The 12820-nt window shown below is 38.1% G+C and overlaps 2 protein-coding genes across 2 annotated transcripts; one reads left to right on the forward strand and one right to left on the reverse strand.

Annotated features, from left to right (window-relative positions):
• Positions 1–4225: 4225 nt before the first annotated feature.
• Positions 4226–7085, forward strand: LOC108170731 (uncharacterized). Its single transcript, XM_029098868.2, has 5 exons — positions 4226–4412; positions 5415–5520; positions 6131–6249; positions 6362–6483; positions 6622–7085. The coding sequence occupies exons 2-5, from the start codon at positions 5415–5417 to the stop codon at positions 6923–6925; spliced, it is 651 nt and encodes a 216-aa protein (XP_028954701.2). The 5' UTR covers positions 4226–4412; the 3' UTR covers positions 6926–7085.
• Positions 7086–7305: 220 nt separating this feature from the next.
• LOC103412444 (uncharacterized) lies at positions 7306–10440 on the reverse strand. Its single transcript, XM_029098867.2, has 2 exons — positions 7716–10440; positions 7306–7607 (listed from the first exon to the last, which is right to left on the reverse strand). The coding sequence occupies exon 1, from the start codon at positions 10129–10131 to the stop codon at positions 7717–7719; it is 2415 nt and encodes an 804-aa protein (XP_028954700.2). The 5' UTR covers positions 10132–10440; the 3' UTR covers positions 7306–7607; position 7716.
• Between the last annotated feature and the right edge of the window lie 2380 nt (positions 10441–12820).

Raw genomic sequence — 12820 nt, forward strand, 5'->3', positions numbered from 1 at the left:
GTGCAGGACAAGGCAACTGGGGCGATCCTCCACCACGGAAAGAGTAGCAATCATGAGCTGTTTCGAGTCCCTGTGCATATTTTTCCCAATTTACTGGATCAAGGTGCGGGTTCTGCTTATTTGGGACAGTGTGTGACATCTTCCTTGTGGCATCAACGTTGTGGTCATCCTTCTAATGACATATTGAAAACTATGCTCAGAGAATCAAATATAGTTGTTACTTCTGATGAAAATGTCAAACTTTGTTCTCATTGTCTTGATGGGAAAATGAGTAGACTTCCTTTTTCTGATAGGATTGATAGAGTAGATATTCCCTTTTACAAAGTCCACAGTGATGTATGGGGCCCTTCTCCAGTTGTTTCAGTTGAAGGGTTTCGATATTATGTGTCTTTTATAGATGAAGCTACTCGATTTGTATGGATTTTTCCTATCATGAATAAATCAGAAGTTTTTGGTTCCTTTGTCAAATTATGTGCATATATTGAGAATCAATTTCATACTAGAGTTAAAGTGTTACAATCTGATGGTGGTGGAGAATTTCTTAGTCATGCTTTCAAAGAATTTTTGGCAACACATGGTATATTACATTTTATCTCTTGTCCTTACACACCTCAGCAAAATGGATTAGCTGAGCGGAAGCATCGACATCTTATTGAAACAGCTATTACATTGCTATTTGTGGCCAAGTTACCTCACAAGTTTTGGTCTTATGCAGTCAATCATGCTGCCTTTTTTATTAATAGGATGCCATGTAAGGGTCTTAATATGCTCTCACCTTTTGGGAAGTTGTTTGGCAAGAAACCAGACATAGCTAATCTCAAAGTTTTTGGTTCTGCCATCTATCCTTATCTTCGGCCCTACAATACTCATAAGTTGCAGCCTCGATCAACCCAATGTGTGTTTTTGGGATATTCACCAGGTTATAAGGGTGCTATCTGCTACAGTATATCCAATGGGAAAGTTCTTATTTCTCGTCATGTCATTCATGATGAAACTATATTTCCTTATAGACATGTTGCTTCAACTGCTACAGATGCTACTTCTTCCCTGTCTTCTGGTCACAGTAGTAATACAAGTCCTATTATTGTAAAGTTACCTTCTTTCATGGATCATTCTTCTAGTCTTGATTCCAGCAATGCTTCTCCACGGGTTTCAGTCACTCCATCACTTGGTTCTACATCCCAGCATCATGTTTCTTCGAGCTCTTTGGAAAATGTACAGGACTCTACTACGCATGCTACTTTTTCCAGCCTTATGTTGCCTGTCCAAGTTGAGTTACCTCCTCTCCATTCTTCTAGTTCTCCTCGCACAGGTAATACATCTATTTCACAAGGAATTCAAACACGGTTACGAACTGGTACCATAACCAGAAAAGACTACTCCGCCTTAACAGCTATATTCCCAGAAGTGCAGTCTTTGACTCTTGAGGATGATGATCACTTCTCAGGGGGTTTCACCTTTGTTGCTGATATTCTGGATGTTTCAGAACCGTCTACTTTCAAACACGCATCTCAAATCCCACAGTGGCAAGTGGCGATGCAAGAAGAGTTTGATGCTCTTCAAACTCAAGGTACCTGGGTTCTTGTTCCTGCTCCTTGTGATAAAAATGTTATAGGCAGTAAATGGGTATACAAAGTTAAAAGGAATAGTGATGGTTCCATATCTCGATATAAGGCTAGGCTTGTTGCTCAAGGTTTTAGCCAAGAAAAGGGTCTCGATTATACCGAGACTTTCAGTCCTGTTGTTCGCCATACTACTGTCCGGTTGATTTTATCTTTAGCAGCTATACATCAGTGGGATCTTCGTCAATTAGACATCAAGAATGCTTTTCTTCATGGTGAGTTACAAGAGGAGGTTTATATGAAACAACCTCAAGGTTTTGTTAATTCTCAGTTTCCCACACATGTTTGTAAACTGGTCAAATCTTTATATGGCTTGAAACAAGCTCCTCGAGCCTGGAATGAGAAGTTTACTAGTTTTCTGCAAGCCATTGGTTTTGAAGCTTCTCTATCCGATTCAAGTTTGTTTGTGAAGACCGATGGGGTTCATGTGGTTATTTTACTCCTTTATGTCGATGACATCATACTCACAGGTTCTAGTACTTCATTGATTCAGTCTGTGATTACTACTCTCAGTGAGGTTTTTGATCTTAAGGACATGGGCAGATTAGCTTATTTTCTTGGTCTTCAGGTCATATATAAGCCGAATGGAGATTTGTTCGTTAGTCAAGCCAAGTATGTCAAAGATCTTCTCCATAAAGCTGGGATGGATGATTGTAAGTCGTGTTCAACTCCTTGCAAACCACATAATCAAATCTTGACTACTGCAGGTAACTTGCTTCCTGATCCTACCTTATATCGGAGTTTAGTTGGAGCCTTACAGTACTTGACCTTTACTCGTCCCGATATCGCCTTTGCTGTCAATACTGTTTGTCAATATATGAATGCCCCTACTGATGTACATTTTGGAATGGTGAAAAGAATTCTGAGATTTCTCCAGGGCATAATTCATTGTGGTTTGACATACACTTCTGGAAGTTCTATGCAGTTAAAAGCCTACAGTGACTCTGATTGGGCTGCCGATTTGAATACTAGGCGTTCCATCACTGGTTATGTTGTTTATTTAGGAGATAATCCGATTTCGTGGCAGTCCAAGAAACAATCTTCTGTTTCTCGGAGTTCCACCGAGGCTGAATATCGTGCTTTGGCTCATACTACTGCTGACATTGCTTGGATCAGATTAATCCTTAAGGATTTACATGAATATTTGTTTTCTCCTCCAGTGATCTATTGTGATAACCAATCTGCAATTGCTTTGAGTTTAAATCCAGTTCAACACTCTCGAATCAAGCACTTGGAAACGGATTTTCACTTTGTCCGTGAACGAGTTCACAAAGGTGACTTATCTGTTGAATATGTGTGTACTAAAGCTCAGATTGCCGATGTGCTCACCAAAGGTCTTCATGGTCTCGATTTTCTTCGTCACTGTTTCAATCTTAAGCTTGGTTATCCAAGCTAAGATTGAGGGGGGGGTATTGGATAAGTAAATAATATGCCAGGTCATCATTGTACATGTGCAGAACATGTGCACATATAGAGTAGTATAAATAGTTACTTTCCTCTTGTATTTGGTAAGGTCGGTGTATAACAAAAACAGTTACAAAAATATATTGAGAGATTCTTCAGTTTCTTCTTCTTCTTCAAGCTTTCTTAGTCTGCATATTTCTTGATTTCTATGAAGTACTTCCTTGTAGTTAAGATATATCACAACAAAAACAATTTTTTTTAAAGCACATCAATACCAAACCAACCTCAAGAAACATGGCTTCCATGTCAGTATCGACCCATGGAGACTGATAAAGTTGAGCAAAGAGAGAGCATTGACAGCAGCAGAGAAAGGATTTGAACCACTACCGTTACAGACCAAATGTGGACCACCGATGATGAGCACACATAATAAAAGCGCGGCCACTGCAGGATCAGGCTTAACACCTCTGATATCCAAAGGGTGGATGCCATGGTCACCCGGCGGAAAGTTTTGAAGCCCAAGAAGGCGGCTTTCTGGCTCACCAACCATGTTCTTTGGCTTTGTGCCCTCACCAAAGAACAAGTAGAGAGAAAAAAAAAAGTACAAGTGGAGATAATTTTGACTTGAAATTGACAGAGGCGTAATTTTACATTCATGGAAATGCATGTTAATGTTATTCATGTTGTTCTACATCCAACTAATACTGCATAATAGATGTGGGTGAGGCCAATCGACCAGGGCCGTTCCATAAAGTAGTATAAAATATTGCTTTGTCAAAAACATAATTACTGAGATTGCCTAACATTTGGCATCATCGCCGAGCTCCTCTGTGTGAACAATTATATTTGGCTTCAATGGAATATATAGAAAACTAACTCTAATCAAGAGTGTTCTTTCATAATTAATTGTAATAACGTAACGTGAATATTAAGAACAAAAGTAACATTTTCATACCAAATTATGCAAGAGATTTTTCAGTGTGCCAGAAATACGGCTTGATACACAAGCTGTCATATTACAAGTGGTTTGATACTTGAAAAAAAAAAATTTAATGAATTATACTATGACACTTGTTTATCAGATCATGTTTCCGGCACATTGAAACATTTCTCCTTGGTTTGGAAGCAAACTTGGATGCACCAATAACAGCTGGCAGCCTGGCACCAATAAATAGCCCATCATAAGCCCATAAAAGGCCGAATTACACCATTACAGAAATGAGAAATCTTCTCCAACTCGTCAGAGTCGGAACTCAGAAACTCAGAAGAGGGTGAGCGAGAGAGGAAGAGGAAAGATAACAAAGAGAGTTGAACGGTGCTGTTTCGCAAGCCATCTTCTTCCACGAGCCGAAAAAGCTTCGTCCCAAAACCTGCAACTTTCTCCGGGTGAGTTTCATCCTCCTTTTCCCATCTCCTTGGTTTTTTTCATTTTTTTTTCGTTTGGATTTTTCTGTTGCATTTGCATATTCTAATTTTTGGGGGTTTTCGGATACTATGCACGTAGTAATTCAATTCTCATGTGATGTAAATGCCCGTTTGAACCCTTTGAGTTGTTTCAAGATTAATCTTAATTTTAATAATTAATCAAGTTTAGAATTGAAGTTGTCATTGAGTTGTTATTTTAGTTGCTTGGATTAGGAAATATTTCTACAAGCCTTTGGAAAATTAAAGTTTTATCTCAATGGAATTTTGAATGGAATGTTGAATTTCTGTTACTTTGTGTGCTAGCTTGGTATGTGGATTGATCATATGAATTTTGACGAAGTTGTATGGGAGTATGGCAATGAGAGTGCACCGTGTTTCACTCCAACAGAGTGGCGTTTGTTCCTTTGTGGTTGAGTATACGGAATTTATCCCTTCGGAATGATGGATTTAAGTATCTGTGACGGCGGATACATTTGGAGGGAAAGGAGGGTCCGATTGTAGTTGAGGATATGAAAATGGATATTTGAAGTGTTTCACCAAGTTTTGTAAATTTAGGAATCAAAGGAAAAACTAAAATTACAGGACACACTAAAAGTGTTAATAGAGGCCATATTCCCATAACATAATCCACCGCCTAAGTCATGTCCTAGGTTTCGGGCGGGACATAAATGTATTGCTTGAACCGGTAGTTTTCTGGAGCTTTTGGTGAATATACTATGTTCTTATTAGCTTTGTGCTAGAGGCTATGCAATTTGCCCTGGTTTTTTCTGGAGGTCTCAGGAAGATAGTCATGGTCGTTACTTCTTGTGGATTTTATGGTCTTGCATCTTATCATTAAAACACATTCCTTTTCTAATTTTTCTTTACTTTTTCCGTTAAAGTTAGTGTTCAAAAGCTCGACGTTACATCAGTCTTTGCTCTAATTGTAATTCTAATTTTGGTGTTTGCTTTATGCTGTAACAGATGGAGGGAAGTTTTGCTCATGAGCTCTACGCAGAAAGTTTAAGCCTATCAAAAATACAATTGGATGGTGAACCCAGTGCAAACAGTTTAGAAAGTGATCGACAAGGTATTTTAATCGTTTGAAGCACTCTTTTTTCCGTATAACATGGTCCACCTATGATATTCGTTGATGTCATCATATAGTCAGCCGTAGATAAGTAAATGCATAGGTTTTAACTGGTGAATGCATTTAATTTCAGAAAAATCAAATTGTGTAATAAAATTGTGTAATTGGACCCGTAAGTTCCTTCATTCTTTGTTGATTCCTAGGTTGTCAAGGATACCTAATGAGCTGCATTAAATCTTTGTTTTCCTTGGAGCTTATCATACAATGGAGTGTTTTCGTATTAATGCACGTAAAATTTGAATTCAACGTGTGATGTAGTAAATGTGAAACAAAATACTCCAATTAATCAAAACACAGTCATCCATATGCACTCCGATGAGTGAGTATGCTGTCCGATATCACTGGAGTGAGAAAGGTAATCTTTAAAGGATAAATGGTCTAAATTGTCACACTTGTAGTATGTAAATGAAGCTCTTATTTGCCTTTGAGTATTGCTTTTTCAAGGTTTCTGCTTTTGTATTAGTTTTATATCTTCTTGCCCACCACGTAATTCTTCTAGCATATGGCTGTTCTCTGTAGTAAGATTCCTGGGTTTAATGTTTTCTTGCAGACCATGATAGGGTTGAATCGTGTGATGAAGATGGATCTTGGTATGCTTCTGACGATGAATTGCATGAACAATCTGCTTTGGGCCGGGAATGGCAGCGGAGACATAACCAATACCATACGGTTGTTGACAGTTCGGACATACTTTTGTCATGATCTGGGTTTAGTTAGTTGTTTTACATGCATAACTTAGGTAGTTCTCTAATATTTGCCTTATTTATTGATAAATATGTAGACTGGTTACCGTGATGGGGTAATAGCGGGAAAAGAAGCTTCTTCACAAGAGGGATTTAATATTGGCTTTAAGAAATCGGTCCTTGTTGGGTACAACTGGGGTCTTGTCAGAGGTGTTACTAGGTAATATAAAGAAGCAAATATTTTTTTGTTGTAGTAATTTCTCACTTTCGTAAATTTTTGTACTGTTCGGAGTTTCTATATATCTTACTTTAGTTTTGTTTTCTTCTCTATCCATTCTGGCGTATCTTCCATCCACAGTGCGCTGGCTTGCCTTCCAGATGGTTTAAAGGAGAAGTTGATTGAAACAGAAGAACAACGAAATGGATTTCAAAGATTGTTTGAATCAGTGCATTCTATGTCAACGAAAGATGCCCTCGGGTATTTGTACGATGATATGATAGCCAAAAAAGATAGAGAACATAGTGAAATTTCTGATACTACCGGTTCTCTTGAAGTTGGCTCGCCAGAGAAAATAGCACATGTTAGTGGCCTAGGCAATCACTTTGCAGAACTCCAGTCACTTCTTGTCAAGTGTCCTGCAGTTAACGTACATATACCGTAGACGAGATTATTGTTTTAATTTTGTGAGTATTTATTTGACATTTGTGAATTTAAGTTCCGAGAGTTATTTGCTAGAGTTCCATATCATAGGAATCTTAAATTTTGAGAAGTGTTTCCAATTGGATTCATTCTGTTTATATATGATCTTGCGGGAAATCTAATTATACTTGTTTTCTTTTGCTACGATGCGATAGTAAGACCTTCTGGATATAAGCAAATTATGAACAACTGAAAGTTATTGTAGCATGCATGAGCAATTTTTCTTTTCCGCGATACAAGTGATACTGGGAGAATCGGGAATTGAATACCGGAACTCGAGAGTGGAGCTAAACGCTCCTAACTGCTTGAGCGACAAGTCAGTTGACACTGGACATGCATATAAAGCAAACAACCATATATATTGTTGTGGAGGCCAGTGCCTCGTGCAACAGTAGAGGATGAAATGGTAGCAAATCACACCATAAAACATTGAACTGTCATTACATATATTGTTAATCAAAGTACACTAGCATGGAGCTGTAGGAGAACCACTCTCGAATCGTCACTGCATGAAGCTGTCTCCTTCCTCTCCAGAAATTCTGAAAGGATCCGAGAAACGGTGAGTTGTGTTCTGCTGGAACTGTAGTTCTCCTATATTCTTGTGCCTTTGCTTCAGTAGCTTATAGATGTTGCAGTCTTTTCACCTGCACAACAATATGAGAATGGTTCCCTTTGTTATTTGATGTACGCGCTCATGAACAGATATTAGAATTAATTATCTGAAGGCTTGGAGATAGTGATTATATATTCACCTCAGTAACTATCATCAGCTACAAGCTTGCATAGGTCTTGCGTGACTGAAGCCTGTTGATGTTTTCCCACTTTGGGCGCTGGCTTGACCGTTTCGAAGGCTGCAACAAGCAGTGCCACCTTCTTCTTCCTTGCAGGAGCAAGTTTTGTGACAGCTTGCTGGAGTGCGTAGTCAAGCATCCATTCATCTGTATTTTTCTTGTTGTCGACAATCTGATGCCTGAGGTCAACCTTTTCTGGTTCGGGGTCAGGAACCAAAGGCAGGTAATTCGGTTCTCTTGGATTGAACTTCCTTTGCTCCTCCCCATCCATGTTGAGTTTCTTGCATTTGATTCTTTTCCAGTAGTTGTAGGTGTTGGGAAGTTCTTGGTCGAAGTTGCTTGCTGCATCAGAAAATTTTCTCTTCATCCCAGGGCTAATGCTATTATTGGCCGTGTTGAAATTTTTTGTGGCTTCTGGCTCTGAATTGTTTTCCACTTCCATGTTATCAGGTTCTCCTGTGTTGTTACCGAAGATATCTGATTTTTTCAGCCTTAAATCGCTTTGATCCTCAGATTCATTGGAACTTGAAATCTTCATGTACTTCCCTTTGGACAGGTTACCATCTTCAGCAATGTCATTTTGCTGGTAAGGCTCAGTCTTCTTGCCATTATCATAATTGTCAACCTTGACAGCATCTTCATCTGTCTCCACACTGGTGTAGTTGCTTTCAACATCTCCAAGGTGAGAGCCGATCTCATGATCCTCTGCTTCAAAACATTCATTTTGTTGTTGAATTTCCTCATCAGTTCCTGTTAGTTTCTCAGTTGGCTCCTCTGCTGAAGATATTTCTATGCAATCTGTATCCGATAGTTCACTGCCTCCTTTGAATGCATCGTCAGTGTAAGAAAGTTGGTCGTAACTCCATCTTTCATACTCATTCCCAGACTCTTGAATCTCAAAATTCTGTTTAATGACATCCTGTTCACTTACGTCACCATCATTCTTCAATAATACATAATAATCCGGAATCATATTATCGCTGTTACCTTTCATTGCGTCGGAGTTGAACAGCGATTCTTCTTGCTTATCAGTGTCTTGAATTTTTGTTGAACACCCGGCATTTGGAACAGATTCATAATCACCAAGCACTGTAGTGGCAAATTGCCCTTCCTCCCACTCCATGTCAATACTTTCAGAACTGGAATAATCCATTTCAGTGCTTGAAAGGTCTTCAGAGTCGCTCTCTTTCAAGCAGCTTCCAGTGGAATTGTCTTCTTGATCTGACAGTGCTCCGTAGTCTTCATCTGCATCTTCTTTTTGGTCTTCTTCAGGAAATTCTTCGAAGCTTTCTGCCTCAGATTCACTCTCCGAATGCGGTGATCTATCCGACGGGTTCTCCACAACTAGGTTGTTGGCATAATTTTCTGTTTCTGCTTCATCACTTGCATCATTTGGAAACGCAGGACCCTCGTAAACTTCTTGTTCTCCTACAAAATCAACTCCTGCTTTCCTTCCAATTGCCTCGGTGCCATCTTCCTCGTTTGTAGCATAGAATTCAACAAAGAAATCCAAAGCAGCTTCTTTCTCTGCAATTTTTTCATCCTCATCAAACAACATTTTCTGCAAATGAATTTCTTTTATTCCATCATTACATCGCTTTGCTCCGCGTGGACTCAGAGCTTGCAATTTCATCATCTTCTGGGTCTTCAACGAACGTCTTCTTGCAGACAAGAAACTCTTCAATGGGGGCACAGGCGAACGATGATGGCCATTAAGAGAACAGTACGTATACGGGCAAACCTTCATGATTGAAGTTCCCTCAGCTTCGGTTCCCCCAGGACTAATCGTCAGATAGTCAGGAAACTTTGCATCCTTCAGTGTTGAAGAACAAGTTGCTCTCTGAACATTCGCATCTGCACAAAGAGCAACCCTGGAAGTTTTTTTCGCCGAAGCTCTTACCGGCTTAAAACTAGGGGACTTCATTAAAGTTCTCACAAGCTGCAAACCAGATGTCCTTGCTAAACTTCTTTCAGGTTTACTAGAAGCAGAGCCAAGCTTTGAACTGCCTGAATTTTTTCGGTTCTGGTCCTTCCTTGCATGAGAACAGCTGGTGGGCTTCATGTAGTTTGGCGAGCCATAAGTTGTCTTGGTCAGAGGCTGCTTCTGAGGGGAAGCCGCAGTGTTTGGAACATTGAGAGGCTGCGGTGGCGGCCTTCCTGGCTGAGATAAGTTCTTCCTCAAAGGTGATGATCTCAAGCTCTCAACATCTGAAAGCTTGATTGATCTAGCTTTCTTCATCTTCTTCTTCTTCAAATCAGCTCCTCTGTGTTTCCCATCTTGGAACTGAGAAGACGTCTTCAGGCTCGAAAACCGCTTCTCGAATTTATCATGATCAGCTTGGATTCCAAGCTTGTTTGGCACCTTTCTTTGGACCATATTGAAAGGAAAACCAGAAGCAAAGACAATTCAAAGGTCATAGAGGAAAGCGATTCCCTCTTGTCCCATGCTTTGTTTTTGCATGGGGAGATTGCATTGGGAAGGCAGGAAAGGGATTCTTGGAAGCCAAAGAAGCAGAGATTCCATGGGAGTTCTTAGCTTTGGTTTCCTGCTTGTTCGGCAGATGATAGGTGTTTCGAATAAGCCTGAGACAAGAGTCTGATGCTGACATGCACTGACAGTTGCGTTTTGGGTCCCCTTTTTTTCTGGCTTTTTAATTTTTATGAATTATCTTCTTCTTTAAAAAAAATAAATAAATAAAAATAAATAAATTGAATTATGAAGTTTGTGACATGAGAAGTCTACATATGGCACTCACTTGTTTGTTATTTCTTAATAAGGTATTATAGGAGTATAGGTTAGACAAGAATCATATCTTTTGCTTTTCTGACCTAAATACCCTCCATTCTTGTTTGTTATTTCTTAATAAGGTATCAACAGTCGAGATTAAGGCATAAAAAACACATCTATTTATTTATTTTCAACTCTTGATATTAGATTCAGGACTGAGGACCATATATTCATGGGAACTTTAACGAAAAGCTTCCGATACTGTTTACTTTAACGAAAAATCACATTTTTACACTAAAAATCAATCATGGTACTATTCACTTTACCATTTATTTTGTCATTATCGTTAAAATTCAAAGTTTTCAAATCATTTTCATTAGTTTTCCTTATATTCATTGATCACCCGTGATTAGGAGAACATTTATAATACTAGACATGCTATATACGTACTACTATATGTTCAATAAAATTGGAGATAGGCCATTTACTACTACGGTCTAGTAGTATTCATCTTCATTTGTAAGTGAGAAGTTTTAAGTTCGATTCTCGTCAAAAACGTATTTAAACTACATTATTGCTAACTATTGTGAAGCTTAACCTATTCCTCAACCTCTTAGTGCAGATAATGTTGTTTATTAAAAAAATATTAAATTGAAGAGAGGATTAGTTGAACTAATTAGTAGGCTCGAATATTTGTTGTACCTTTCCAATTATATAATGAGGTAGAAAAGCCACCTACCAATTAAACAAATCAATGTTTCTCTTAAATGGTATGTGAAGCGTAATAGTGTCGATGTTGTGATACAAGAAAAATATTTGTTAACTTGAAAGTGATGGATTATCCTGATGGTTAAAATTATTTTGTTTTAACGCACTCGTTCTCGGTTCAAACCCTTTCTTCTTCTCCTTAGACCAAATTAAAATAGTTACATCGCTTGCTTGTATTAACGAAGAGAAAGACATTTGAGAAAATAATGGGAAAAATAAAAAATGAAAGGTGGAAAAGGGTATCATGGTAATTTCACAAGGAGCACAATTTTCTCGTATTTTGTTTTAACACACTCGTTCTCGGTTCAAACGCTTTCTTCTTGTCCTTAGACCAAATTAAAATAGTTACATCGCTTGCTTGTATTAACGAAGAGAAAGACATTCGAGTGAATAATGGGAAAAATAAAAATGAAAAGTGGAAAAGGGTATCGTGGTAATTTCACAAAGAGCACAATTTTCTTGATTTTGTTTTAACGCACTTGTTATCGGTTCAAACCCTTTCTTCTTCTCCTTAGACCAAATTAAAATAGTTACATCGCTTGCTTGTATTAACGAAGACAAAGACATTCTAGAAAATAATGGGAAAAATAAAAAATGAAAGGTGGAACAGGGTATCATGGTAATTTCACAAGGAGCACAATTTTCTCGTATTTTGTTTTGGATGGTCAGTTTGCGAAAAGATAATGGACACTGCCAAGTGCCAACTGGTCGGTGTTAATGGACTGCTCGTGGGCTCTACTAGGAGCCTAAAATTGCCCATTTACAAACAGACGCTCCTCCGTCTGAATTCCCAATGAGAAAAGCATTCTGACATCAAGAATGTGAAATGGGCGCACTTTAGTGGGCATTTAATATTTTTTGTTGATTTTTCTTTTTTTTTTAACAATTTTTTTTTGTCAAATAATATATCTTATTAGATTAATGGATTAGAACATACGTCGTCATAGAAGGGTTCAACAACTTTTCACTCATGTTTCATAAAAAGTTTAGGGGAGGGTAGACTACTTCTCTTTCGTCTCTCGTCTCAGTGTGTAAATTCTAAATTGGAATCAATATTTTTGGTTTATGTTAGTGGATTTCATTTCCGTTTTCAATTGTAGTTATAGGTTTGCGTCCTAGCTTCCATTGATAGTTTTTGGGCATTATTTTAACTTGACGTCTTAAACAAATGAGGTTTAGTTATATTATCAGACCCAAACTACAAAATTCCTTCTGCATTCTTATTCAAAGGAAAAGATTTTTATTCTCTTCCGAGCTGAAATTTAGGCGGCCAATTTGTAATTGCACTTTACTTGATTTGGTATTTTGTAATCGTATGAATGTAACGTATAATTTTCAGTTTTCATTGTATAACTGACAATCCAAAAAGACGTTATATGTATTTCTTGCAAAATTCAAGTTAACTACATATGATATGACATCGCTACTTTCTGTTAATAGCTGTTGCTTTTTTCTAAGGCATTCCTCTCAATCCCACATTCCTACCTACCATGTTACCTTCTATATTTGTGTGTTTCCAATTTTCAAACAGATTAATCATAGTGCGGAGGAAAAAAAAAAGGAAAATTCT

The sequence above is a fragment of the Malus domestica genome, chromosome 07 (assembly GCF_042453785.1).
Source record: "Malus domestica chromosome 07, GDT2T_hap1".
NCBI lineage: Eukaryota > Viridiplantae > Streptophyta > Magnoliopsida > Rosales > Rosaceae > Malus > Malus domestica.